Source organism: Daucus carota, chromosome 7 (assembly GCF_001625215.2).
Source record: "Daucus carota subsp. sativus chromosome 7, DH1 v3.0, whole genome shotgun sequence".
NCBI classification, from domain to species: domain Eukaryota; kingdom Viridiplantae; phylum Streptophyta; class Magnoliopsida; order Apiales; family Apiaceae; genus Daucus; species Daucus carota.
In genome coordinates, this window is record NC_030387.2 from 5,145,029 (window position 1) to 5,169,510 (window position 24,482).

Consider the following 24,482-nt stretch of genomic DNA (forward strand, 5'->3'; position numbering starts at 1 on the left):
ACAAAATTATTATTTTTTGTTTGAAATACTCATTATTTTTTGTTATTTATTGTACTAAGATTTTAACAAACTTGTATATCTGTTTCAATTTATTTTAGATGTGTTTGAAAACGATGTATTTATTAATTTCGAACTAATTTTTCTATAATTACTCTATTAAAATGGATATCAATAAATTAAAATAAATAAATATAGTTCGATTAATATATTTTTATATGAATTGTTAAAATTTGTTTTTCACTAACAAAAATATTAGTTATAACTTATAATACTTAATAATATATAATTACCTCTCTGGGTTATCCTCATTGGGTAAGGACTCGTCCATGGATGTTTACAGATGTACCATGGGTCTCCTTCTGTCACAAAAAGATAAAGTAGTCGTTAGTGTTACATCGAATGGTTAAAGGTAATGTCGAATCTGTGATGTACTTGAATTAGCGTCGTCTTTGTTGATTATCACATACTCGACGCGTCGTCGCGTCGTCTTTGTTGATTATCAAATTTCTGAATGTACGCATTAAATTATGAGATAGTACTCAAAATGCTTCGTATTTCTCGTCACGAACTTGATACTGTTTCTGAAAATTTACTGCTACTCCTGAACTTGATCTTTAAGGGATTACAGAATATCTGTTGAGGGAACAAGTCAGTTTTTAAGGGGTGAAGAATAGTTGTTTAGCTTTTAGTACCCTCTAAATATATATGTGGAAGATCTCCGGTGAAATGGAGGATTTCTACAGTTAGTCCTGAGCATGTTGTCTCAGTTCAGGACCCGCAAACAATATCCGATCATCCCGAATATCATCCACAAATCCCTCACCAGAAATTTAAATCTCCAATCTCATAATCTTATGCTTGATTTCTTCTTTTAAATTATGAAAATTTCAAGATACATATGAAATCAATGCATTTGCAAATATGAAAAAACTAGGAGAGACAACAAACTGCGATGAATTAAGTAGTTGATTAATTTCAGTAACACTACAAACTAAGTATGTATGCAAGCAAGGATCACAAATAAGCTTCAATTTTACATCATTTTTCTTCTCTTGAGACGACGCGAATGCAACCTGGACAGGAATGATATAAATGCATGGCTTCCTTGTTTAGAAGGATTAGGAACATGTTATCAGCTCTTATTTCCAAAGGATCATCATAAATCTCTCTCTTTTACCGACAAAATTTGGCTGACAGCCTCATTCATATCCGGCCTTTTGTCCACCTCACTCTCGCAACAACTCAAACCAATCTTAAGAAGCTTCACCATTTCGCCTTTAGCATTGTCAGTAGATCCCATGTCTTGGTCGAACACTTGGACACCGCTACTCATTACACTTCTGACTTCTAAGACCGGAAGAGCAGAGGTAATTGTATTGATCCAATTTGTGAAGTCCCCCTTGGAAAGTATATAGTTTGCAGGAAACTGACCTGTTAAAATCTCCAGTATCAGCACCCCTAGACACCAAACGTCAGACTTTTTCGTGTTGTGTCCTTGTTGGGCGTACTCAGGGGACCTGTAAGCTGTCAGCAGCTGGTGGGCTTGTGACGCGTTCACCACGGGGAGGAGGGTATAGTCCATTAAGAGGGGCTGGAAGGATTTATCAAGAAGCACATTTGTAGACTTTAAGTGACCATGGGGTACGATTAGACTGGGGAGCTCTTCGTAGAGATGACTCATTCCCTTGGCCACTCCTTTGATGATGTTTAAGCGGATGGGCCAGTTGAGTCCTGGACTTTCTTTGGTGTGTTTTTTATGTAGGTGGCCAGCCAGGCTGCCATTGTATACAAAGTCGAAAACCAAGAGCTTTTCTTCTTTTCTGTAGTAATAAGCAACTAGGGGAAGTAGGTTGGGGTGGTTCAGCCTACCGAGCCTCCTCATATGCTCGTGAAACTCTTCTCTGCCAACGTTACTCATTTGTTTAAATCTCTTGACAACTACAGCTTGGCCGTCCATTAACACTGCTTTATATGAAGAGCCAAAACTTCCACTCCCCAGCACCTCTGCAGAAGCTCTGAGCAAGTCTTGCAACTCAAATCTTTGCCTGTCTTCCTTAATGAATGCTAACTTCCCATGCTGCTGTTGTTGATCAGCCTTCTTGACTCGAGCAGCAGCAGGAGGAGCTATCTCCATAGCTGGCGCACTCTCACCTGAATTTGACATTGTCCTTCCTAGTTGTGTTGAATGAAGATTGTTTCTGCGGTGGTATATTATGTAAAGTACGATTACTGCAGCTAATGCTAGCAAACAGATTATTACAATTATGATTATTCGTCCAGCAGATGTAGATGAATTTCCAGGATTTCCATCTGCGATAGGTGACTTGTCAGGAGAGGGAGCTGGAGCATCAGTGGGACAGGGAGTATCCAGAGGTGGCCCGCAGAGTTTCTTGTTGCCTGCATAATTATTACAGTATGTCAGAATAAAAACAGCATATAAGCCTCTGAAAACAATAGCCATCACTTTGTAATTTCAAAAGCATATTGAATTCTTTTCTCTTAATTTGGTTTTGCAAGTAGTAAATCATTCAACTCGACTGAACTCCTACTATGAGGCGTGTGCAGTGGGTACGACCATTGATATTGTTATGTACTAACCTTTAAATGCGGCAGGATCCATACTATTGATACTCTTTGGTATAGGACCCTCTAATTTGTTGTTAGAAAGATCCAAGACTTTGAGACCTGGTGGGAATTCTGGTATACGCCCTTCAAACTGATTATTTTCAAACTTAGCTTCTAACAGCCTAGGGGAGGAAATTGAGGTTGGAATATTTCCAGTGAATTGGTTGTTGGCCAGGTGGAGTTTTTTTAAGGAATCCATGCCCTCGAATGCATCATCTGCAATAGGGCCTGCAAAATTGTTGTTTGACAAGTAGAGGGTTTTCAATGGCCCGATCTTCTTGAATGCAGGTAGGGGACCATCAAATTGATTGTTCATAAAGCTTAAGGTCCTTAGCAGGGGTAAAGCAGTGAGAGCATCAACATCGATTTCACCACTCAGGTTCAGCTTTTCAAGCTGAATTCCCCACACCACCCCTTCTTGGGAGCAAATAACACCGAACCAAGAGGGCTCCTGATTTCCAGGACATGGAGCTGTATCAGGCAACCAATCTGATAGTGCTTCATCGGCATTGGCTAACGAGCTCTTAAACCTTATAAGGGATGCTGTGTTCATGTCGGGTCCTCCTAGGACCACACCTGACCACAAAAACAATACCAAAAACAACAATTTTAATGGTTCTGCATTAAGAATACCATAACTTGATAATGTATATCTTCTTCTTGTAAATTTTCTTCCTCTTCTTGATAAACTTCCATTCGTGCTCGTCCTGGTATCTTGGAGGGTTGGAGCGCGCACAAGTGGGGCCACGTGCGCGCCCATTACCATGGCAGCCGCCTCCAAATGCACCCACGATAAATAAAAGTAGCCCAACTAATGCAAATTATAACCCCAATGTGTAAGCTGGATGGCATGAAAGTATATATATGTGTTATACTAAATTTTATTTTCTTCGTAGCTGTTGTCCGTTCCCTTCTTTTCTTTGGATTGAATTTTGAGGGAGAGAGAAAAGTACAGAGAAATTTGGGGGAGGATGGAGTGTGCAAAATGAAAAGTAGAATGTTAGTTAATTCATTTTCTAATAATAGATTAGTTATTTATAACAAATTAATGTCTGCCATCCAGGATCCTGTCAACATGAAAGAGAAGTTTTCAAGAAGTTTAATGGATTCATAACACTCTGTCTGCCTACCAAAGGGGAGTTCAGATGAATTCAATAATCTACTACAGCTAACTAATTTCAGAATTACTTAACATATACAGCTAGTTTCAGTATGTCGTTGATAAGTCAATTCTGCTACCCTCATCAATTTTCATCGACATTCTTGTTTTATCCATCAATTCTCTGGTACTTGACTTAAAATCATTCATAATCTATCTAGCAAGTGATCCCTGTGCACACTGATTCAGTGATTCCCCTTCAAATCTGTAAAGACGAAAGATTCTGATAAACTTCAGTTCCTACCAGTTCCTTGACAAAGATTCTGATAAACTTCACTCTATTGATTATTCAGAAATTCACCCTAATTTACCTTGTCCAATCTCCTCCCGTTCCTCTCCTGCCAAATAAAGTAAATGAGAGCTGCCTAAAAATGCAGTAAGCAATACTAACAATGTGCTTACTTCTCCATCTCCTAGCTTCCAATAAGACCCCTGAACTCCAGTCACCAACCTTCTTCAATTTTCACATCCACTATCATAAATATACTAATGGTCGATCTAAGATAACCTATCAAGATATGGTGATAGCTTGACTCACTACCAACATTTCTTCTGCAGATAAGTAAGAGCTCGATCATCAATCATGTACATTTCATTTGCCAAAGAAATTTACTTAAGCCCGATGTAAAGACTTTCAGTTTCTATTGGATGTAAGATGAAGATATATGAACAATGTAATTTATTTCAAGAGTTCAAAATAAAATGAGTAGTCTTCCAGAAAGTTGGCTAAATACCAACAGAGGCTCTATTTCTTTCTTAAAGTTTGCCAAATACGAAGTAATCAGGTGAAGAATGAATTGATTCAAACTTGGGTCAATACAATACAAAGCAAAAATCTACAAGTGATTTCAAACACCAACACATCTTTATTCAATATTAAATTCATTATAGTACACAATTGAAAAGGAATACCACAAAAAGAAGGTAGTGTTGTTATATGGTATGTACAGGATTTGACACTGAATGTGCCTCTGTACGAAAATTTATCAGCATAAAAGTTTTAAATCTAAACGTTCAGTAATATTCTACTCTATACGTTTTTGTATAAGCTTTCTTTGCTCTGCACTAACAATATGCATGAGCCCGGGGCAACTTGTACTTGTGCGCATATCAGTTTTCTGATATGCAATGAAGTTTCGGTTTTAGGACTGCAATTGAGGACTATCTTTTAAGCTGTTGTTTACAGAGGGGACAGCAAGATATGATCCGCAGCCACTGATCAACACACTGGAGATGAAATATATGCAAGCATGGCAGCTGCCTCATTTCTTCTTTCTCTTTGTACTTTCCTAAACATATACAGCATTCCTGCATTTATACCCCAGATATTAAGCCATTTATACATATTACTTAAATATCAATGCAATTATGTAAAAATATTAATATTGTAATTGCATATGTTTTGTACTTATAGTACCTGTGACATTCTTACCTGATTCTTATTCTGCAGTTGAAAATCTCCCAGCTCCAAATCAGAGCCATCCTCACTCTGATGCACATAGTCTTCTTTATATTTCCAGCAACTTAATCGGGCAAGCTGTTCATCAGACGCTCCTCGGTTAACTGATCCCATGTTCATGTTGTAGCCAAGGAGGTTGCTAATGAGTGGTACGAAGCAGCACAGAAACAAAAACAAAAGGAATGGAAAGGAGTAGGCGATGGCATTCCAAACAAGGAGAAAAATGCAGACAAGGAGAAGCTTAGGAGCTCTGTGAGATGATCCGAACCGATAATCATATAGCCATATGTTCCCCATCACAAACCATATGGCTAAGAACAGCTCAATGCCGGTTCGACATCTGTTTACCATATTCAGTCTTCTGCAAGTTCAAATATCATAGTCATTAGTTCCATATAATTTTTTAATTTTTATGTTTTTAGCACACGAAATAATATGCTAACTAATACAATCATGTCCAGCATGTAACATGTTCCCGTCAAAAAAGAAAATGCTAGTTACCCTAAAACTTGTTTCCAAATTTTTTTCCTAAATCTAGTTGGCAATTTATGATTGATTCCACTTACACACGTCTGAGAAAAAAATTGGAAACAAAATTTGGGGTACGTAGCATTACTCGTCAAAAAGTGACGATGCCTAAGAATATTTTGAAGCCCCGAAATATGTAGAGTGATGAAAAACCAACCTGGAATAATAATCTTCATTTCGGTTCCTCTGGTGCTCACCATCAGAGACAGAGTTCCTCTGCAGCATGGTAGAATGAAGAAGTCGATACCGAAACAAAAGTAAAACCAAATTCGAGAGACTAGCAAGGTCATAACCAGAAATCCACAGTCTCATAGGCCAGACAGGCTGCTCTTCTTTAGAAACACACAATGTATAAGTTATAATAATTATCTGAATACTCAAAGCCATAGACTCGAGTATCATCCAAGTAGATGTATGATAAGGGTTGGAGCCTACATGCACATTCTCCGGAGATGATACTGATGAAAACTCATTCATATTATTCTGGTAATAAAACAGCCTTCTCAAAAAACTATACCACCTTGCTCTGGATATTCTGATTGCCATTCTTATCAAGAATGAGCTTGCATTAGAAGAGTGGTGAGTTCCGCGAGGAGGATTGTTTCGGTCTTGTCCAGCAGCTGATGCAGTACCACCAAGTGCATTGATTCCGGAGTTGCTATAAAGTTTTTGTGGAAAAATAATACGAAAAGTGTTCATGGCATCTATGGTTTCTTCTGGTATTGCGATAACTTAGGATTAAAATGAATGTATTGTGAGAATATAGATGAAAAGAGAAGGTGAGGAATGGAGGATTATGGTAGTAGAAGCTATAAACAGTGTTGGTTGAGATGGATTGGTGACCAGAAATCAAACAGAAGCTTTGCTTTTGGTTTAAGGGACCGCTGGCCTAATTCTCCTACTGGTTTTCATCAAGCTGATTATATATTTTTTGGTTTTGAAGATAAACAACTTTTAGGATATGATTAAGAATACTATTTTCATCACCAATAATATATTATAATAAGAGAAGATATATTATAGAGTAAACGATTTGCAAAAATGTGGCTGAATTTTAAGATTACCAAAAAGGTGGCTGACATTCAGCTCCGTCAGTTTAACAGCATTTACACTGTGTCTTATGGAAGAAAATTGAAAAAAGATGTTATGCACGGGTCCGGTGATCCACTCATCGTAAAGTTTTAGAAGAATTGGTGGTTTAACAAGTTTTAATCAAACAAATTACAAAACGAAATTAAGAAGAGCTATTGTAAGGTCAGAAGGTTAGAACAGTTGATCATCTATCTGATGTTGAATGTTAAATGATGAGCTGACGAGAAGGACTGATACTTGAGAGAAAAGAATACTTGTAAAAATATGGGTTAGTAGTTGTTGTGATATCGCTCAGGGAATTGGTTGGGCAACTTATATATTGCCTACTACCTACTACAACTTGTATACTTCACTTCTAAACTTTAGAGTATCTCCCGTGGAATTAACTATAACGGTTGGTAAATAAGACACGGAGGACATTACATAAAATTTGTTGAATTTGTAACACATTTTGCTTCGACAGCATGGTTGGAGTGTGATTCATTCAAGCGATTAGGTATATTTTTTTATTTTTGGTATGTCAACTCACTTTTAGCTTAGAGTTTTTCATGCTTGGAGTTGCTCTTACACTGTGAAAGCATTTTTGATAAGACAAACTATTCGGACATGATCTAGCGATTAATTGGAACATTAATCCGGTAACTTAAATTCGTAATGCTACGAAGCCCAAATTATGTATCCAATTTTTTTTTCAAACATGACTAATTTTAATTGGGTAGTTGAGTGGATCTCATTATTATTAGTTTAAGTTGAATCGATCATACGCAACTGGATTTGGGGAAAAAAATTAGAAAAACTTTGTGCGCTACTTAGCATTTTCCTAAAAATTATTCAGATTGTACATTGAATCCGTAAAGAGCATCTTTTAACAATTAATGCTGTGATCAATAGTTTAGAATAGTGATATTATTGAACCAATACAGGCCTTTGTTGTGATCACCTTAATCTTCCTCAACGTAGACACAGTCTCTTATAGTACTCCACAGTGACTGATAAAATGGAGTGTCATCATACTGATAGTGTTCGCCTAATATAGGCTTCATTGCTCTGGTGGCTTCCTCTGCATGGTAATGTGGGATTCCCGGGAATAAATGGTGAGCTACATGAGTTTTTGTTGCATTATGAAACACCATGTTGAAAATTCCGAAATCTCTGTCAATTGTAGCCAGGGATCCTCTGAGCCAGTCCCACTCTGAGGAGTCGTAGTAAGGTACGAAAGGGTGAGTGTGGTTCAGTATAAATGCTACCATGAGAAGAGCATTTAGGGTGAGGTATGGTCCTCCGTAGACAAAAGCAATCCACGCGAAGCCTTTTATGGAGGCGAGTTTGTGTAGTCCATGGCTCATGGCAAGAACCCCTGCATCGGATGGTAAGATTTGAGCATGTTGGCCACGTGAAAACATTTGACTGAAGGGATTGAAATGGAAGGCAAATCGGTCATGATCTCCACTGCGGAAGTTGATAAGAAGGTATGTAGGTAAGCCGAAGACTAGAAGTGAAGAAATGGCCAAAAGTCTTGCTGCAGGATTGGTGAGGTGTTTGAAAAAAGATGGAACTTGGGACTTGAGCATTGGGGAATCGAGTTCTTCGTGGTGAAGATATCTGGTTTTTGAGTGGTGGTGACGGTGACTGTACTTGAAAGAGAAGTAAGGATATGGTAGGAAGGAGTGGAGGATGAATCCTACTACATCGTCCAGCCATTCGTAGTCACTGAAGGCGTGGTGGCCACATTCGTGGCCTATGATCCAGATTCTAAGTAGGACACAGCCTTGAAGTAGTGAATATGTAATCCAAGATATAAGAAAGTATAATTGAGAAGGTACTGGTTCTGTGATACATTTTGCGGAGATGTAGTAAAGGGAAAATGAAATGGCGATGTCCAAGAGCAGGTATGAGAAGGATTGAGGAACAGAACGCTTAAAGCAATGAGGTGGAATTGCTTGCTTAACATCACGAAAAGTGAATGGAGGTCTCGACTGGGGAGCTCTTAATACAGTTTTCACATGAGTATTCAACATTTCTTCAATTTATCTGCAAAAATTGTAGTAATTACAGATTCAGTTCATTTTGTAAAAGTAAGATTTGGTATAAAAATTTTACTTGCATATATCGTCTGAACAAAACTCAATAATATCCTAAAAAAACCATAAACACTTCAAAACATATCAAGAGAAAATTTAACGTCGTATTATGCAGTACCTTAACCTTCAATAAACCTCTTTAAGGTTGAGAGCACGACAGCTCTAGCTAACCGACTACTCCCTCCGTCCCATTGGATTGTTAACATCACTTTTTGGCACGCTTTTTAAGGCCTCAATAAAATATAGTTCCATGATGTTTTTTTTTATAAAAAAAATTCTGAATAAAAGTTTGATGTCTAAACTTTTATTCAGAAAAAAAATAAATTTAAAAAATATTATATTGCTATATTTTATAAGAGCCTCAAAATGCGTGCAAACAGTGTACGTTAACAATCCCACGGGACTGAGGGAGTATTAATCTATGTGACATGCATGCATGAAGTGATAACAATGGTGGTTATATCTGTGTACTGATTGCTGACACATGCAAGACGCAAGTTTAGCAAAACTAATGACACTCTAAAACGTTTGCAAGAAGAGACAATTATGCTATAGATCTCAGATAAGAAGCTTTATAAGGAAGCTTAGCCAACACTTAAGGAAAAGGAACCCTGGAAATTGTTTACTTTTACACTAATGGGACTCGTTTTCCCGAATGGGGGAACTTGATTAAGAACAATAGTTTGTTGAACAAGGGATTAGCGGACAAGGATATTAACAATATTTTACAGCTACAGTCTGTATCAAGTTGAGATAGTTAAATTTGATCAAACAGCAGAGCAATACTATAATGCATAGTTGAAGAAATTAAATCTGTGGTGGATGATCATAAAAAGTTCGTGGGGACATTTGGAAGAACACAATAAGTTAATAACTAGATTAACGAATTAACGTACTTAATTAGTGTGCATTTAGCATGATAACTTCAATTTTCAGTCCTCTGAGATTCTCAAGTTCAGACATCACAACTTGAACAGCTAAGGCTTGCATGAATTTACATATTGCTGCCTCAAGACAGCTTCTGCATTCTCCATTCGGTTTGATGAAAAATTAGTTAGCTGGTAAAGCGCATTTTTATGCAAGGACCTCTGCTAGTTTGTAGTACTCCTGCAACTTGATCTATCTTAAAGTGAAGAACGTGAGTGCTCCGCTGAAGATGATACTGTAGTTTGTTATTTCTGATCGAAAACTAGAGCTGCATTAGGCATTATCAGGATGCACTATGTGATCCTATAATTAGGGGTGTTCATCAAACCGCCCACACCGCATAAACCGCTCGCACCGTTCTGCACCATACCTCAAAATGTGGTTTTTCTTTTCGTGGTGCGGTTCTGGATTGAAATTTTGTGGGGTTTTATCATTATTAAGCAGAAATCAATCAAAATGATTTAAATACATGAGAATTGAAGTTTACCATGGAAAAATTGTTAAATAAACTATAAACTCTCACAAAATCATTTTTCACCTGTAAAGATGTCAGAAGAAAGGCAAAATAAAATTTCACATTAGTCATTCTCGGTTGCATTTTTTTTCTCCAATTCCTCACTAATCATAATACTCCTGAATTGCATAACACAGTAGAATTAGGCCTTTTGTTTTTAGTAAAAGGAGAAAGGAAGAAGAGTCAAAACCCGTGACCATTTGTCTCCTGGCATATCATCCGAGTTCTGAGACAGACAAAAAAAGTTCGCAGCAGCTGCTGCTGCAGCATTAATATAGAGATGTATATAGGGAATTGTACCTCTGATCCCAGATGATTATTTCTAAACGGTCGATTCGATTGGCATCCTATCTAGTAGGGGTGTACACGGTTCGGGTTGGACGGGTTGACGGAATTTATCGACCCAAACCAATTAAGTCGGGTTTTCAAAATTTCAACCCAACACAGACCGTATAAATTTGTAACCCAAACCAATTTGTAGTACTTCGGTTTGGTTCGGTTTGGATTGGTTTGGTTGGGTTAATAAATATTATAAACTGATGCTCAACTCTTTACTCCCCTATGCGTACCAGTATAATCACATCAGACTACTCGGTAAAACTGAAACATGTAACTTAAATATTTTATAATAAATTTTATGGGGTAGGTTAAGAAACTTTACCTTCCGAAACATTGCAGAAGATATACCATTTGGTGAACAATAATCATATATTTGTAACACTAATCACTAATTTAGACAACATGATATATTTAAAATATATTCGGGGTGTTGGGCTATGCATATATATATATACTAGTATTTAAGCCCGCCCTGCTGGGCCTTTACATGTTCTACTTTGTTTACTGATAAAAATTTTTTGGAGTTCAAAGCACAGCACGCTGTTGTCTTGTTCATTTAAAATACAAAGATGTTATGAAGCTGATACATAGTTAATAAAAGTGCCTTACAGAATTGATCTGTTAATAAAAGTGTCTTACAGAGTTAGCTTAACAAAAAGAATTCACATATCCTGTGGTCACAGCAAAATTACAGAATCTGAACACAGTAATCTGCAATTGAGGCTGAGCATTAGTATCATCACCTGGAAAATGTAAAATTCACCAACTTAGAATAAATCTCTGAATTGTAATTTAAATTTTTTAAGAATAAATTCAAATACCAATTTCAGAATCACAGTCGCTATCATCTTGAAAATATGGGCCTGGAGAATCATCTTCTTAAAAAAATATCATACATAACTTAGTGTCCAAGTTTTAGAGTATTTTTTCATAATAAGAAACTTTGAAATGATAATTAAGCATTTACCATTTTCATCATCAGATTCCAAAACACCATCATCAGATAAACATCCACCTTCAAGTTGAGATTTCTCTGAAAATATAATGTTAAACAACCAAAAAAATAAGAGCATATTATATAGAAAGATTTGTCTTAAGATCAGCCTATTTAAACTTCTGGTTAACCAACCAAAATCATTAACCGATGAAGCTAGACGCTTTTCAGAAGTCCCATTATACTCTTTTTTTAATGGAATGCCTTCCCACTGCTTTAAACTACAATTTATATACACCTTGAAATGCATGCCAAGCAGTGAAGAAAAATTGCAAAGAAATGAGTAGGAGGGAGTACTTATTATAATTCTTTTCAATACACATGTGTACTTATTATAATTCTTTTCAATAAAAATATGCCATGCCTCGTATATATCAATTTCAAATATTTCAGGTATTGCACATGTCAGTATTGCTCCAAGCATAACTCCAGAATTCAGAAGTTCTTACCTCTTGGAACTTCCCCACTAATGTTTTCAATTTCTGCGACATCAAAAAATTGTGCACTGCATCTGTGTAGTTAGCTGTGGACATTATTGATGTTTCTACAACAGTTCAATTGTCTTCCTCGTACATATCCTTACTAATCTTGAACGAACATGCCATATGATTATCACTGTGAAAGTAATAATCCAGCAAGCACCACATGGCTCTTCCATCAACAATTGAAGCAAAGTGATCAACCTTGTAGTTGTAATTTTCACATATTGCCTACCAATCACATGTAAAACAATGTCATATCAATGAAAAAGGTATTTTAAAGCAGTAACGGTGCATTTCTTTGATTTTTGACTCCTATTATAAAGTTACAGACAATCAAATGAAAAGGTATTTTAACGCAGTAACGGTGCATTTCTTTGAATTTCGACTCCTGTTATAAAATTACAGACAGTCAAATCAAAAAGGTATTTTAAAGCAGTAACAGTGCATTTCTTTGAATTTTGACTCCTGTTATAAAGTTACAGACAATCAAAAAACCTGGATCCAATGCAGAACCATGTCCATTGGAGTCCATGTGTTTGGTTGCTCCTAAATGAGTAGAGATCACATAGAACCGATCAGAATCTACTACTAAATGAGTAGTGCATGTGTCCATTGCGGTGTTGTCCTTGTAGGACTCTTCGCTCAAAGTCTCGAGCTCTGCAATTGCCTCATCTAAAGTTTGTTTAGCTAAATGGCAAGCCCTGCATTACCAACCAATAAAACTGAATCACAGTTTTAAAGGATAAATACGAAACAAAGAGGATTGAGGAATCTGCATAAGAAACCTCTCACGGGAATTCATTATCTCATAGTAGAAGACGAAGAAATTCAGAGCAAGCCATAGAACAAAATCAAAACCCTGCCTGTATTGATGCAGCCATGAAGCAACAATTAAATAACATTATAGATAGACAAATATTATATATACTCTCCAAGAAAACACATGAATTAATAACCTTCTTCCTCCCTACTTGCGACTTGCTGTTGTTTAATCTAAATCTAAGTCAGCTAAATACTTTCCAAACATCAAGTACTACTGAGTAAGAATTTCAATGTTTAATGTAGTCAGGTATGATTAACTTTATTAACAATGAAACCTACACAAAAGTTTTGTCTGAAAACTCTTTAAGCTGTTAATTCAATTGATAATTTTAGTGTACAATGTTTATTTAGTGTACTTATCCTCCGGCACGATGACTCGAAACCTATATATTTATTCAAATTAATTGTTAATTGTTGTTTGAAATTTCATATCTTTTCCGTCTAAATTATAATTAGTCTTGTAACGTGCACGAGTTATAAGTTAGTTCATATTTAATTTCAAATAGATTAGCATTTAATTTAATATATTATAATTGCTTTATATAATCTATTTGTATAATAATTACAATAATAATATTAATTTTTAAGATAACGGTCCGCTTCCTAGCTTATCGAATTATCATTTCTAATTTTTATAGTTACTCATAAATGAATAACTAATCAATATTTTTGAATATAGTAAAAGTACTTTACATATTCTTCTTTAAATAATAAATAATGAAATAATATTAAAAATGCTTTATTTAATTTCTTCATAAATTATATAGCAAATTATCTTTTTAAGTTTTAAATTAAGATGACTCTTTAGTGTCGCTTCTCGAATTCTAAATATTAATGACTTAAAATTTAATTATATTATATTTACTAATTTAACATGTAATCTCAAATAAATGATTATTCAATATATCAAACAATATTTATGTAATTCATTCTAAACAACTATCATTTCTTTTATTTTTTTAAGTGCAACAACTATCCTTTCTTGTATTGCAGGACTCATCCTATTTCATTTGCATTCTATTTATACTAAAACTTGCTATGACCTGTGATCTACTCCAGTATTCTTTTCCTCGCCAGCTTATGCATCAATCGCTCCATTAAACATTATTAAATATGACTGAAGCAATTCTGATTGATCATTAGTTTAGGAGTCCTTGATCATTGCCAAATGCACCACCATATAATTAGTAAATACTGTTATATGCAAATAATTAGTAAATAGCCAGGGTGTATATGCAAGTTCTATTCTTTTTACAAAACTATATATATTTATAATTCTTTGGTATGTAACCTAACACTTATACACATGGATGGAGAAATTACATACCAAAGTCTTACAGGAGTGCTAACGTGGGTCTCAGTGTGCTTTTCAATATATGTCATAAAAAGATAGCATGGTAAGTTTTATGAATCTCTCTGTCATGATCAGCACAAATAATCAAAGCACCAACTCAGAAAAAGTTGAGCCCAGCTGAACAAAGCATCAATTCAAAGGTTTATGCAGCCAAAGCTTAGCTGGAAATGGATATCAAATTGTTTGTTTGTTATCGTTATTAATTACTGGAATTAAATAACAGCATTATCAGTGCAATGGAAATATTTTCCTTCCTAAAATAGTATCCTATTCAAGTCAGTAAGAGTATTCACCTAAAAGTATGTATGTTCTGATTTTATACCTCTTATGTTCTTACATCGTTACTTGTGTGTTCCATCTACACATATGATTGTTATGGCCATCTAACATAAAACGAAGGGAGCACAACTCTCGTGCACGTCTTTATCGCTCTGTGCACTTGCGTGTGCAAGTGCACACATCTTTCATATTCTATTCTTAGATATGTAAAATATAAGTAATCGGCATATGCTGAATCTCTCCATAAAAGAGTATTTAGATTATATTTCATAAATATAAAGCTTAAATTTTAACTAAGGAATGTTAGAGTAGAAATTTAAAGCCTGAATCACAAGTAAAGAAGCTCAGATGCTAGATGCACAATGCTTTGGACTCCGTTCATTTGCAATTTATTAGACCACGGAATAGATAGACCGTGACATTCAGGCCATTGATTCAAAAACATTAAAGTTTGCTTCTTTAAATTTTATTTACATTTTGGTCCCACTCAAGGTCTAGTCCTACTATATGCTTACACTGCTACTATAGTTTGATCATTCCTTTAAACTAACAGTAAAGACAATAAAATAAACATAAAGAAAAACGGCGACACAGTCAAGCATAAGACACAAACCTGGGCAGGAGGTAAAGATGACACCCAGTCTGATGCATGGGTTGGAAAAAGACCCAGAGTTTTGAGCTGCCACAAGTAGTGTGAAATGAACAAACCACTCAGATTAGAAACCTTACAAAAGCATTTGATTAATAATAAGCATACATTAAATCATATACAACATAATAATCAATGCTCCTCTCAAGTTATCAAGTTAGCAAAAAGGGGAAGGTAATCGATGAAAAGCATAAAAGATGTAATTTATAAGATAATATACTGTTAATCAATTCAACCATTTCGTTACACAATGCACTCACCTCTCCTCTTGTGGTACATGGCCCAATACACAGTTTGCATCCATAAGTCATCTCAAGAGACCGCAACATCCAAATTGATAAAATACATAGTTTCACCTACAAATAAATCAAAGCTGATTATACCTGCCCTAAGATGTGCGCACTTGAGTGCCAAAATGTATCTCTACCATCATCAGTATCAAAAGAAAATAATTTCAGCTCACAGTCACCTTCAAGTGGCCTAGACATATCCCATAAAACTCCATTCACTTGTGAAATTAAAGAATTTGATCCCAAACTCTTTGATATCCCCGTTGCAATATCAAAGGGAGTCGACATCCATTTCTTCCCCTCCTTTACTGTCCCATCCGGCAAAGTCACCCTAACACAATAAAATCAAAATATTACACGTGTACACACATATACATACTTACATATAAACATGATTATTACAATGTTACTAATAGTGTCACTGACGCTTAAAAGATTAAACACTTATAGTGCACATATCCACACAAACTGTATAACAACTTTCACATATAACCCATCCTTTTCCTCTAATTGCTTTTGACGATTAATGAATTTTATGCATCCATTCTTATATCATATTCGACCATTTCTCTGATTCAAGTATCTCAAGTATGGGTTTTCTAGAGAAGACAATTAGAGGTGGTGCATTGTTTATACAATATATAATTTCTGCTCCCCATCAAACAAATTCCTAGTATCTTTTTATGTAGTTCTCAGCAAATGCAGCCTGCCTGGACTTGAGGTCGAAGATTTACTTGGTAAATAAGCTGAGATGCTACAGTTACAAATACAGAATTTTTACCTTAGCTGCTAGCTCTGAAACACATGGCAACCCTGCAAGCTTAAAACTAAAATTTATCATTGGAAATAAAATAAATTTTGTGTACTGTATTTATGCAAATCATGACTGATCCTTCATGACTGATCCTGATGTTCCTGGTCCTAGTGATCCATACCCGAAAGAGCAATTACACTCGTATATTTCCACTTAACTAAGACAATTGCATGCCTATGAACCTGGCAGTCAACAAATTACTCACTTGTCCATTATGAGTTTCCAATCCACGGTCCTCCATCCTGCAATTGCCATCAATGAGAAGTGTCTTGATCGGAACCTACATTACATAATTAGGCATCAATATAAAGTGCAGAGCTTGAAACACACTAAAAATTACAGGGAAATGTGACACATAGATTTTGCTCTGCACACAAAATGTTGTATAAAATGTTAGTATTTTGCTCTGCCCACAAAATGTCTAAAGCTACTAATTTTAGCGAGATATTGGCTTTAGCAGGATATTTGTTATGTAGTGTGTTATTTTATATTATCTAAATAAAAGTAATTAAAGATCATACTATCATAGTATTACAATGTATAACATTTTATACATTTGACAGCACTACATGAAACAACTATGTACAGGGCATCAGATTATTACATGTTAAGCTGTCGGAAGAGAATTCTGAGCTGGTTGGTGCCTCTGAATTCGGAGCTATCCCACCTTATGTAACAACCATCATAAAAAAGCCAAACTCCATGAATCAATCATTAAAAACTAAGATACCCAAAACATAAAAGTAGAAGCATATATTTATTGATCTTGTTCTCTTGAACAAATCATCAAATTGTTTCCGGATGAAGTTCAACTGCAATAAATAGCTAAATTTATTAGATAGGTTATAAACAAAATTATATTAACTCCTCTCATCGCACAGAGATTTCCATTGCCAACACCATCCTTCACAAAATCTCTAATAAGCAAAAAATTAATAACCAAAATGTAACCATACATAAGGAAAGATAAAAAATTGACAAATTACCCATTCTTTTCTTTTGGGCAAATCAGCGAACACTTTATGAGCGCCATGAATCATCAGAAGTGAATAAGCGTCATGAATCATCATCCTGAGATCAAATAATTTAATTAGACAATATTATGCACATATGAAACAGGACAGCAACAGAGTGTACAAACCTTGCTTATGATTCGCGTGGAAAAAATGGAAGAACAATGCAATGATGTATGAGATGACTGAGGAATAAAGTGAGAAAGAGGAAGCCAGAGTTCGTTTCCTAGGTAGGGTACATGTCACGGCAGTTCTCACTGGCATGTCTATAGGCATGTATTTTACAAAAAGGCATGCCCAAATGGCATGCCATTTTCTATTAAATATAGTAAAAACTGCTGCATCATTACAGGATTGATACTAAAGTGCACTTACAAATATAACAAAAGTTAGTAAATATTAAGAACCGAACTTAGTACAATACTAACTAACTTATATTAGTAGTTTATCTAATATTTAACTATGAAGTTGGACTATATTTAAAATTTTCAATATTTATAAGATATAATATTTATATAAATTTTATTATTTATATAAAAAATTAGTAAAAAAGCATGCCAAATGGACAAAAGGCATGCCTAGGGCCCTAGGGCATGTCCAGTCTGGCATGCCCAATCTGGCATGCCCATGCCGCTGTGACATGAACCCTATTCCTAGGTTGAGCGGAGAAAACAGTGATAAATTGGGAAGGCTACACAGCAAGCCACATAGAAAGGTAATAGATTTGAAAACAAACTTCTCATGTAAGCTGCTGTAGTGGGAGTAGCTTTTGTTTGCACGTGTTGTGGGTCCCATTGAAGTTCAGCTGGCAAGTGTTTTGGACATGCACGTAGGCAGTGGCAAAACTGTTAATACGAAGCTCAGCAGGGTCAATTAGTTAGCAATGCATTACTGTAGTAAACACGCATGAGAAACTATAATATAGATAGATAGATAGATATATAATATTTGAAATATTTTATTTTTTATTCGGGTTGGTTTGGTTCGGCCTAAAAATATTCAAACCCGTAATCAACCCAATTAAATCGGGTTTATATTTTTTTAAACCAAATACATATCGGGTTAAAAAAATTCGGGTTGGTTCAGTCGAAAAGTGATCGGTTCGGGTTGGTTTGGTTGGTTTTACGAAACCGTGTACACCCCTACTATCTAGACTTATATCGGATCCTGTTGAATCAGCGCTGATTGCTGAGGAATTTGCAGCAAACAAAAACTATAGGGCCGTTTGGGTTAGTTTAAGATAATTAACTTCTTACTTAAATTAAAGAATTGGAGTATAAGTGAAAAGTAAATAAGTTAATAAAGTGTTTGGAAAAGAAGTAGAAGCTGTGAGAGAGAAGTTAGCATTCTCAGCTTCTTAAAAATGTTTCTATCTATTTACACAAACGGGTCAAGAGAAGCAGAAGCCAGAAGCGGCTCCTGCTTCTGTCAAACAAACAGCCCCTATGTTTAGAATACATAGTTGCTAAATACAGTTCAAAATTACTTTGTGCAGTTGACAGAGATTACTAATATATCCTTCTTAGAATTCTGTGTAACAGTGTACAAAATTAAATAAGCTCTGGTATTTTGTGCACGTGAACAACATTAATATACACATACACGGTCAATACATTCATACGCTGACTAACTTGAAACATAAGTTTGTAACTAATCAGTTTTTTTTTTTTTTTTTAAAAGGTTGTGATCATTGTTTGCTAATTTTTTTTTGTTCTTATTAGTTTTTCAACATTACTTATCCTTTCTCAATTTTAATCTAAACAATGTAAAATTTTGATGCTTATTTGCATTTTTGTATAATGTAACTTTTAATATGTATTAAGAATTTGAAAATAATTCTTTTTAATTTTTTTTGACTTTACATATAATTTTATAATTAAGATACTTGAATTTATATATAATTTTATCAACGCTTTTATTTTCTTATAAATGTGTTTAATTTTCTTACTCATTCTCGTTTAATGAAAAAACTTATAATTTCGAGATTATATTATTTGGACCATAACCGTTAGGGTTGGGATGGACTACAATCCCAATAACATAAAATATCCAAAAATTGACACTAGTGAGTGATATAATATTTTAGCCAAAACAAAAAATACTTGATTTTTTTATAATATAACCTTCAGCTGGCCTAGAATCTTTAATATGTATTAACAATTTAGAAGATAATTTGTATATATAACTTTTTTTTCATATAATTTTATTTGATTTTACGTATAATTTTATCATTAAAATATTTTACTTTATATATAATTTTATCCTCCTTTGTAATTTTTGATCGATGTCTTTAAATTTTTTTATAATTTAACCTTTAGCCGGCCTAGAATATTTAATAAAAATTTAGCATTTTAATGTGTTATATGTTTCTCCCCTTCTTTAATTTTTAAATTCTTTTATTTAGATAAGAACTTGAATATATCTATATATATATATATATATATATATATAGGGATAGGATCAAATAAAAACTTTTTTAAGTTACAAACTTACAAACTTTTTTTTATTCTCCCATCGTGTTAATCTTTAGTTATATAAAGTATCCATGTTGAAAATTCTTCAAAAAACATCACAATTTTTAAAAATAACGCATAAATAAATCGCGTTTTCAACACATTTATAACTGGGGTTCAACATCGGGTGTTGAACACTAATTATCATTGTGTTGAATATATCTAAAAAGATGTTTAAACTATACCTCTGGGGTTTGGGTAGGATCTAGAAACATAAATATTAGTTATATAACATGTTTACCTTAGTTCTTACATTTAAAAATTGGTTTATGTACTTCTCCACCACTATTTTAATCGATGTTCAACAAAATATGTTAAAAAAATGTTGAACTCAAATTATATATGTGTTGAACAAAAAAAGTTTGTAAGTTTGTACCAGAACCCTCCCCTATATATATATATAAATAAATAAAATAATTAATCTAAAAAAAAGGATTAAAAATATTATGAAAGTAATTTTTAATGTGATTTTAATTATTTTTTGTGATTGAAAATTACTTTTTGCACAAAATTTTAAAATGTATTAAAATTTATAAAAATGAATGATTCTTTAATAGTCAATAATTATAGTAATTCACAATATTAAATATACAAAACTATTAGACTATTTAAAATGTGATCATATTTTATCATAAATTTTTAAAAAGAATACATATTTTATAATAAAAAACTAATTAATTTAAAATTTAAAATTTAAAAAGTAAGAATTATTTGAAATTTCCAATTAGTACCGTAACATACTGTTCTGCGTGCAAATATACACCTACCAGGCTACCACCTACCCCAGACCCGCAGCCTGTATGTTACTCTAATGTAAATACGTTGAAATCGACGTATTTATTAGGATTTCGCTCATTTAATAAGTCAGGGTTAAACTTGTAATTCCTGCAAACTGCACAAAAGAAAAATGGAGTATATTTAGCAACCCTCGAATAAAATTTTCATACTCAGACCAGATTTTTGAAAACGAAGATGTTGTGACGGATTCATGCTGGCATTATATTAGACAAAAACATTTTTAAAATTATTTCGGAGTACAAAATTTGGAGCTACAGTACGTCTATTTCAAAATCTTCACTACTCGTACAATACTTTTGATGTTCCACGCGTTTATACCGAACATCTGTTAAGATTGGTTAAAGGTTAAAAATCTCAAATTGGTGTTTTGAACTTTTTGGTACTCCTCCCTCCTAGTTGTCACATTTGATTTTGTGTCGGTTAAATCAACCAAAATTTGACTAGAATAAAAAAAAATATCAACAGAAATAACTTTTAATGTACTTTAAGATGTAATTTTCAATTTTTTAAAATAATTGAAGAGTGACTTATAATCTTTAGTCAAAAATTAGTCAATTTGATCGATAAAAATAGAAATGTGACAACTGAAAAGGGACGGAAGGAGTACTTGGCTTTGGCCTAAAGCTATTAGGTAAAATTTTAGATAATATAATTATACCTAACACCATTGCAGTGAACCTAGAACCTCTTAGCTATAATTTTAAATGATTATCCACATATTATATCATAGCTAACAAATATACATAACACTCTTGGGATGCTCTTAACGGATTTTACTGGTCAAATCTCTAAAATACCTCAAATCTCTAACTTCTAAACATGATCATTATTGTATTATATTATAACTTAAAATATGTAAATATCGAAAATATTGCCACAACTGCAAAAACACTTTTTTTGGCAACACCTTTTTAAATAGCACTCGCAACAAATCTCTACTAGGGCTTAAACGAATCTGAGTCGAATAATCTCTCACGCTTCAAGCTTATCAAACCGAACTGCATCATATAAACCAATACCGCTCATGTTATAAACCGAACCATATTAATGATGTTTGGTTTTCTTTCGATTTTAAATTTTAAAAACCACGTCTACGTGGACACCATGCACATCTTTGATATTTAACAGATATAGCCACCCCAATTTTAGTTATCAATATTTTTTTGCTAAGAGGTAATGGCTGGAGTGTTGAATTTTTACGTATTATCTAAAATGTGCCACCTAGAAGCCAAATAGGTGCCACATAAGCAGTTTAACCTAAGAGGTCTAATGTCTTGGAGTTGCTCTAATATTAGTGTTTGATAGTTAGCAGATTGAAACAGATGTTCTAATCCAAAAAACTAATTTTGAAAAAGTTACTTTAAGGAGTTTTTTAGGTCGACGGTCTTGGTTTATGTCAGAAAAGACAAATCAATCAGATATTTACCAAACAATTTTCTGAGAACCTGTTAATTGAATTCGTTAGTCAAAGCATAATTCAATCAACTAGTAAAAACATCTAATTTATTCAGCTAACCGTTAATTTCCAAACATAGCCAATATCTCTTATTAGGTTTTATGGCAATATCTATGATAACTTCCGGCAAAAATTGAAAATTGGCTTTTTCTAATATAGGGGTACAATAATTTTTGAGTTGATAACTGTTGTTCTTACATTTATTAAACAGTATTCCATCTGTCCCACAATACAAGTCTCTCTAGGAAGAAATTTTTGTCCCACAATACTTGTCTACTTTTAGTTTTCAATGCATATATATTGATATTATTTCAAAATTACTTTTCTCGAAAGTTTTATAACAATTAATGATGGTCGAATAAAAGTCTACATTCATGCATTTATTAGAGGCATAACACATAAGTGAGAAAATATTATCTAATTAAAACATTCTTAATATGCGTAATTTTTCCAAAAGAGACTTGTATAGGACGGAAGGAGTACTTCATATGTTTAAGAGTCTGTGAATATATTATGTCCTAAACTAGTATAACTTAAAAAAATATATTACAAGTCTTCACATTTTACTAAATATTTAGAATTTACTTTTCATTTTTCAACAATAAATAATTTACTTATCATTAATTTTTAATGATTAAAATATTAAATATCCATTTCACTTTTTGTACTCCGGAGAACCCAATCAACCAGACGTGTGGATAGGGGTGAGAAAAAAACTGACTTCAAACCGAAATCGAAACCGAAATCGATAAAACTGATCAAAAATCGATCCAAATCGAAACCGAAAATTTTGAAACCGAACCGGTTCTAATGGACGCGGTTCCGGTTTTAAGTGAAAACGAACCACAAAAAACCGAACCGAACTTATTATTAAAAAAATAATAAATAATATTTATTTATATACTTTTATAAGAAAAACATATAGACTAAATGAATATTTCATAGTATATAATGGGTTATCAACTATTATATTAATTGTATATAATAGAATAGTATAGTAGCAGTGGAGTAGTGAGTGTAAATCTCATAAGTTTAAACATATAAGAATGATCGTCAGTGTGAATAAAGCACAAATAAATATTTTAGTTATTATAAGTATGGTATCATTAAATTAATTTATATAATTAGACTTTTCTTTACATTATCATTCATTATATACAATGGAATATATCATAAATAGTTCCTTGTTCAAGCGACGGTTTAAATTTCAAAATTTTTTCTCAACCATTAATCTAGTCAACTAATATATTCATTAAATTGAAAGTATGTTTCTTAATTTAATTTTCTGCGGTTTCAAAACCGAAATCACACCGATTAAAATCGAACCGGAGTTTTAAAATCGAAACCGCTGTTTCAGTTGCGATTTTCAATTTTTAAAACTGAGAATCTTCGATTTCGATTTTACACAAAAATCTCTGAAGTCTGAAGGCATGAAAAGGAATACTCGCAAGTGTATTTTCGGGGAGAGGGAGGGGTCTGAAAGTAATCGGGACTTTGTCATTATTCCCTCCTCTGTCTCTCTCGCTTTCTTTCAAATCAAATCTTTTCACCACTTTGTTGACTGTCTCACACTTGCAAGCACCAGTCTCTGCTCTACAGTATATCAACACTCATTTCTGACAAGATTTATAGGTCTCCTCTCGATTGGGTGTACACGGTTCGGGTTGGTCGGTTGGTCGGAATTTAACAACCCAACCCAATTAAATTGGGTTATCAAAATTTCAAACCAACCCGAACCGTGTAAACCCTAAAACCAAACCAATTTGTAGTGTTTCGGTTTGGATCGGTTTGGATCGGTTATTCGGTTTACTAATATATATAAATAAAAAATTAAGCAGATGCTTAACTCTCCTATACATAGTATAATTATATCAGACTACTAAGTAAAACTGAAACATGTACGGCTAGTAATTTAAATATTTCATAATAAATTTTCTGATATATACGGGTTAAGAAACTTTACCTTTGGATATCCCCTTGATGTTTGAGTATGTGTCTTAGGTTGTTCTGGTAGTAGTATGCAGGGCAGGGTCTGTGTAATACTCCCTCCGTCCCCCTGAGTTGTATACATTGGGGGACGGGGACGCGGCACGGACTTTAATGCTCCTGTAAAGTGTAGTTGTGTAATTTATTTTTAAAATTTTCTTTTTCTGAATTAAAGTTTGGATGTTATATTTTTATTCAGAAAAAGAAAATCTCAAAAATAAGTTACGGAACTATATTTTATAAGAGCATTGAAATGCGTGTCGAGCAGTTGAAAAGAAACGTATACAATTAAATGGGACAGAGGGAGT

General features: G+C 33.9%; 4 protein-coding genes across 13 annotated transcripts; all 4 read right to left on the minus strand.

The window, feature by feature from the left end:
- Positions 1 to 938: 938 nt before the first annotated feature.
- On the minus strand, positions 939 to 3,598 carry LOC108194521 (pollen receptor-like kinase 4). Its single transcript, XM_017361482.2, has 2 exons — positions 2,599 to 3,598; positions 939 to 2,397 (listed from the first exon to the last, which is right to left on the minus strand). Exons 1-2 carry the CDS (start codon positions 3,389 to 3,391, stop codon positions 1,157 to 1,159), a joined length of 2,034 nt encoding a protein of 677 aa, XP_017216971.2. The 5' UTR covers positions 3,392 to 3,598; the 3' UTR covers positions 939 to 1,156.
- Positions 3,599 to 4,627: 1,029 nt separating this feature from the next.
- LOC108195420 (E3 ubiquitin-protein ligase At1g63170-like) lies at positions 4,628 to 6,572 on the minus strand. The gene is made up of 3 exons (XM_017362381.2): positions 5,929 to 6,572; positions 5,217 to 5,604; positions 4,628 to 5,092 (listed from the first exon to the last, which is right to left on the minus strand). The coding sequence occupies exons 1-3, from the start codon at positions 6,468 to 6,470 to the stop codon at positions 4,946 to 4,948; spliced, it is 1,077 nt and encodes a 358-aa protein (XP_017217870.1). The 5' UTR covers positions 6,471 to 6,572; the 3' UTR covers positions 4,628 to 4,945.
- A 1,232-nt stretch (positions 6,573 to 7,804) lies between these two features.
- On the minus strand, positions 7,805 to 8,881 carry LOC108194523 (delta(12)-fatty-acid desaturase FAD2-like). Its single transcript, XM_017361483.2, has one exon. The coding sequence runs from the start codon at positions 8,879 to 8,881 to the stop codon at positions 7,805 to 7,807; it is 1,077 nt and encodes a 358-aa protein (XP_017216972.1).
- A 2,325-nt stretch (positions 8,882 to 11,206) lies between these two features.
- Positions 11,207 to 18,080, minus strand: LOC108193484 (14-3-3 protein homolog). Of its 10 annotated transcripts, none has more exons than XM_064082270.1 (12): positions 17,550 to 18,080; positions 17,013 to 17,479; positions 16,614 to 16,688; positions 15,774 to 15,925; positions 15,565 to 15,660; positions 15,269 to 15,334; positions 12,986 to 13,063; positions 12,696 to 12,901; positions 12,168 to 12,428; positions 11,692 to 11,757; positions 11,546 to 11,599; positions 11,207 to 11,467 (listed from the first exon to the last, which is right to left on the minus strand). In XM_064082270.1, exons 5-9 carry the CDS (start codon positions 15,606 to 15,608, stop codon positions 12,418 to 12,420), a joined length of 405 nt encoding a protein of 134 aa, XP_063938340.1. In that variant the 5' UTR covers positions 15,609 to 15,660; positions 15,774 to 15,925; positions 16,614 to 16,688; positions 17,013 to 17,479; positions 17,550 to 18,080; the 3' UTR covers positions 11,207 to 11,467; positions 11,546 to 11,599; positions 11,692 to 11,757; positions 12,168 to 12,417. The 10 variants fall into 10 exon arrangements, with proteins under 10 accessions (XP_063938340.1, XP_063938344.1, XP_063938348.1 ...); XM_064082274.1 differs by having other exon boundaries at positions 11,546 to 11,602; XM_064082278.1 differs by having other exon boundaries at positions 11,207 to 11,757; positions 16,614 to 16,650; positions 17,013 to 17,075; positions 17,395 to 17,479.
- Positions 18,081 to 24,482: the final 6,402 nt, after the last annotated feature.

What these genes read in the sequence shown, in the direction of transcription:
- LOC108194521 (XM_017361482.2), bottom strand. Translation starts at nt 3,391, where the DNA reads ATGGTAATGGGCGCGCACGTGGCCCCACTTGTGCGCGCTCCAACCCTC. An exon ending in GGATCCTGCCGCATTTAAAG is followed by an intron (nt 2,398 to 2,598) that starts GTTAGTACATAA and finishes ATAATTATGCAG; the next exon opens with GCAACAAGAAACTCTGCGGG.
- LOC108195420 (XM_017362381.2), bottom strand. Translation starts at nt 6,470, where the DNA reads ATGAACACTTTTCGTATTATTTTTCCACAAAAACTTTATAGCAACTCC. An exon ending in AATGAAGATTATTATTCCAG is followed by an intron (nt 5,605 to 5,928) that starts GTTGGTTTTTCA and finishes TTGAACTTGCAG; the next exon opens with AAGACTGAATATGGTAAACA. An exon ending in AACTGCAGAATAAGAATCAG is followed by an intron (nt 5,093 to 5,216) that starts GTAAGAATGTCA and finishes GTATAAATGCAG; the next exon opens with GAATGCTGTATATGTTTAGG.
- LOC108194523 (XM_017361483.2), bottom strand. Translation starts at nt 8,881, where the DNA reads ATGTTGAATACTCATGTGAAAACTGTATTAAGAGCTCCCCAGTCGAGA.
- LOC108193484 (XM_064082278.1), bottom strand. Translation starts at nt 15,608, where the DNA reads ATGGATGCAAACTGTGTATTGGGCCATGTACCACAAGAGGAGAG. An exon ending in CATCTTTACCTCCTGCCCAG is followed by an intron (nt 13,064 to 15,268) that starts GTTTGTGTCTTA and finishes GCATCAATACAG; the next exon opens with GCAGGGTTTTGATTTTGTTC. An exon ending in ATAATGAATTCCCGTGAGAG is followed by an intron (nt 12,902 to 12,985) that starts GTTTCTTATGCA and finishes TTGGTAATGCAG; the next exon opens with GGCTTGCCATTTAGCTAAAC.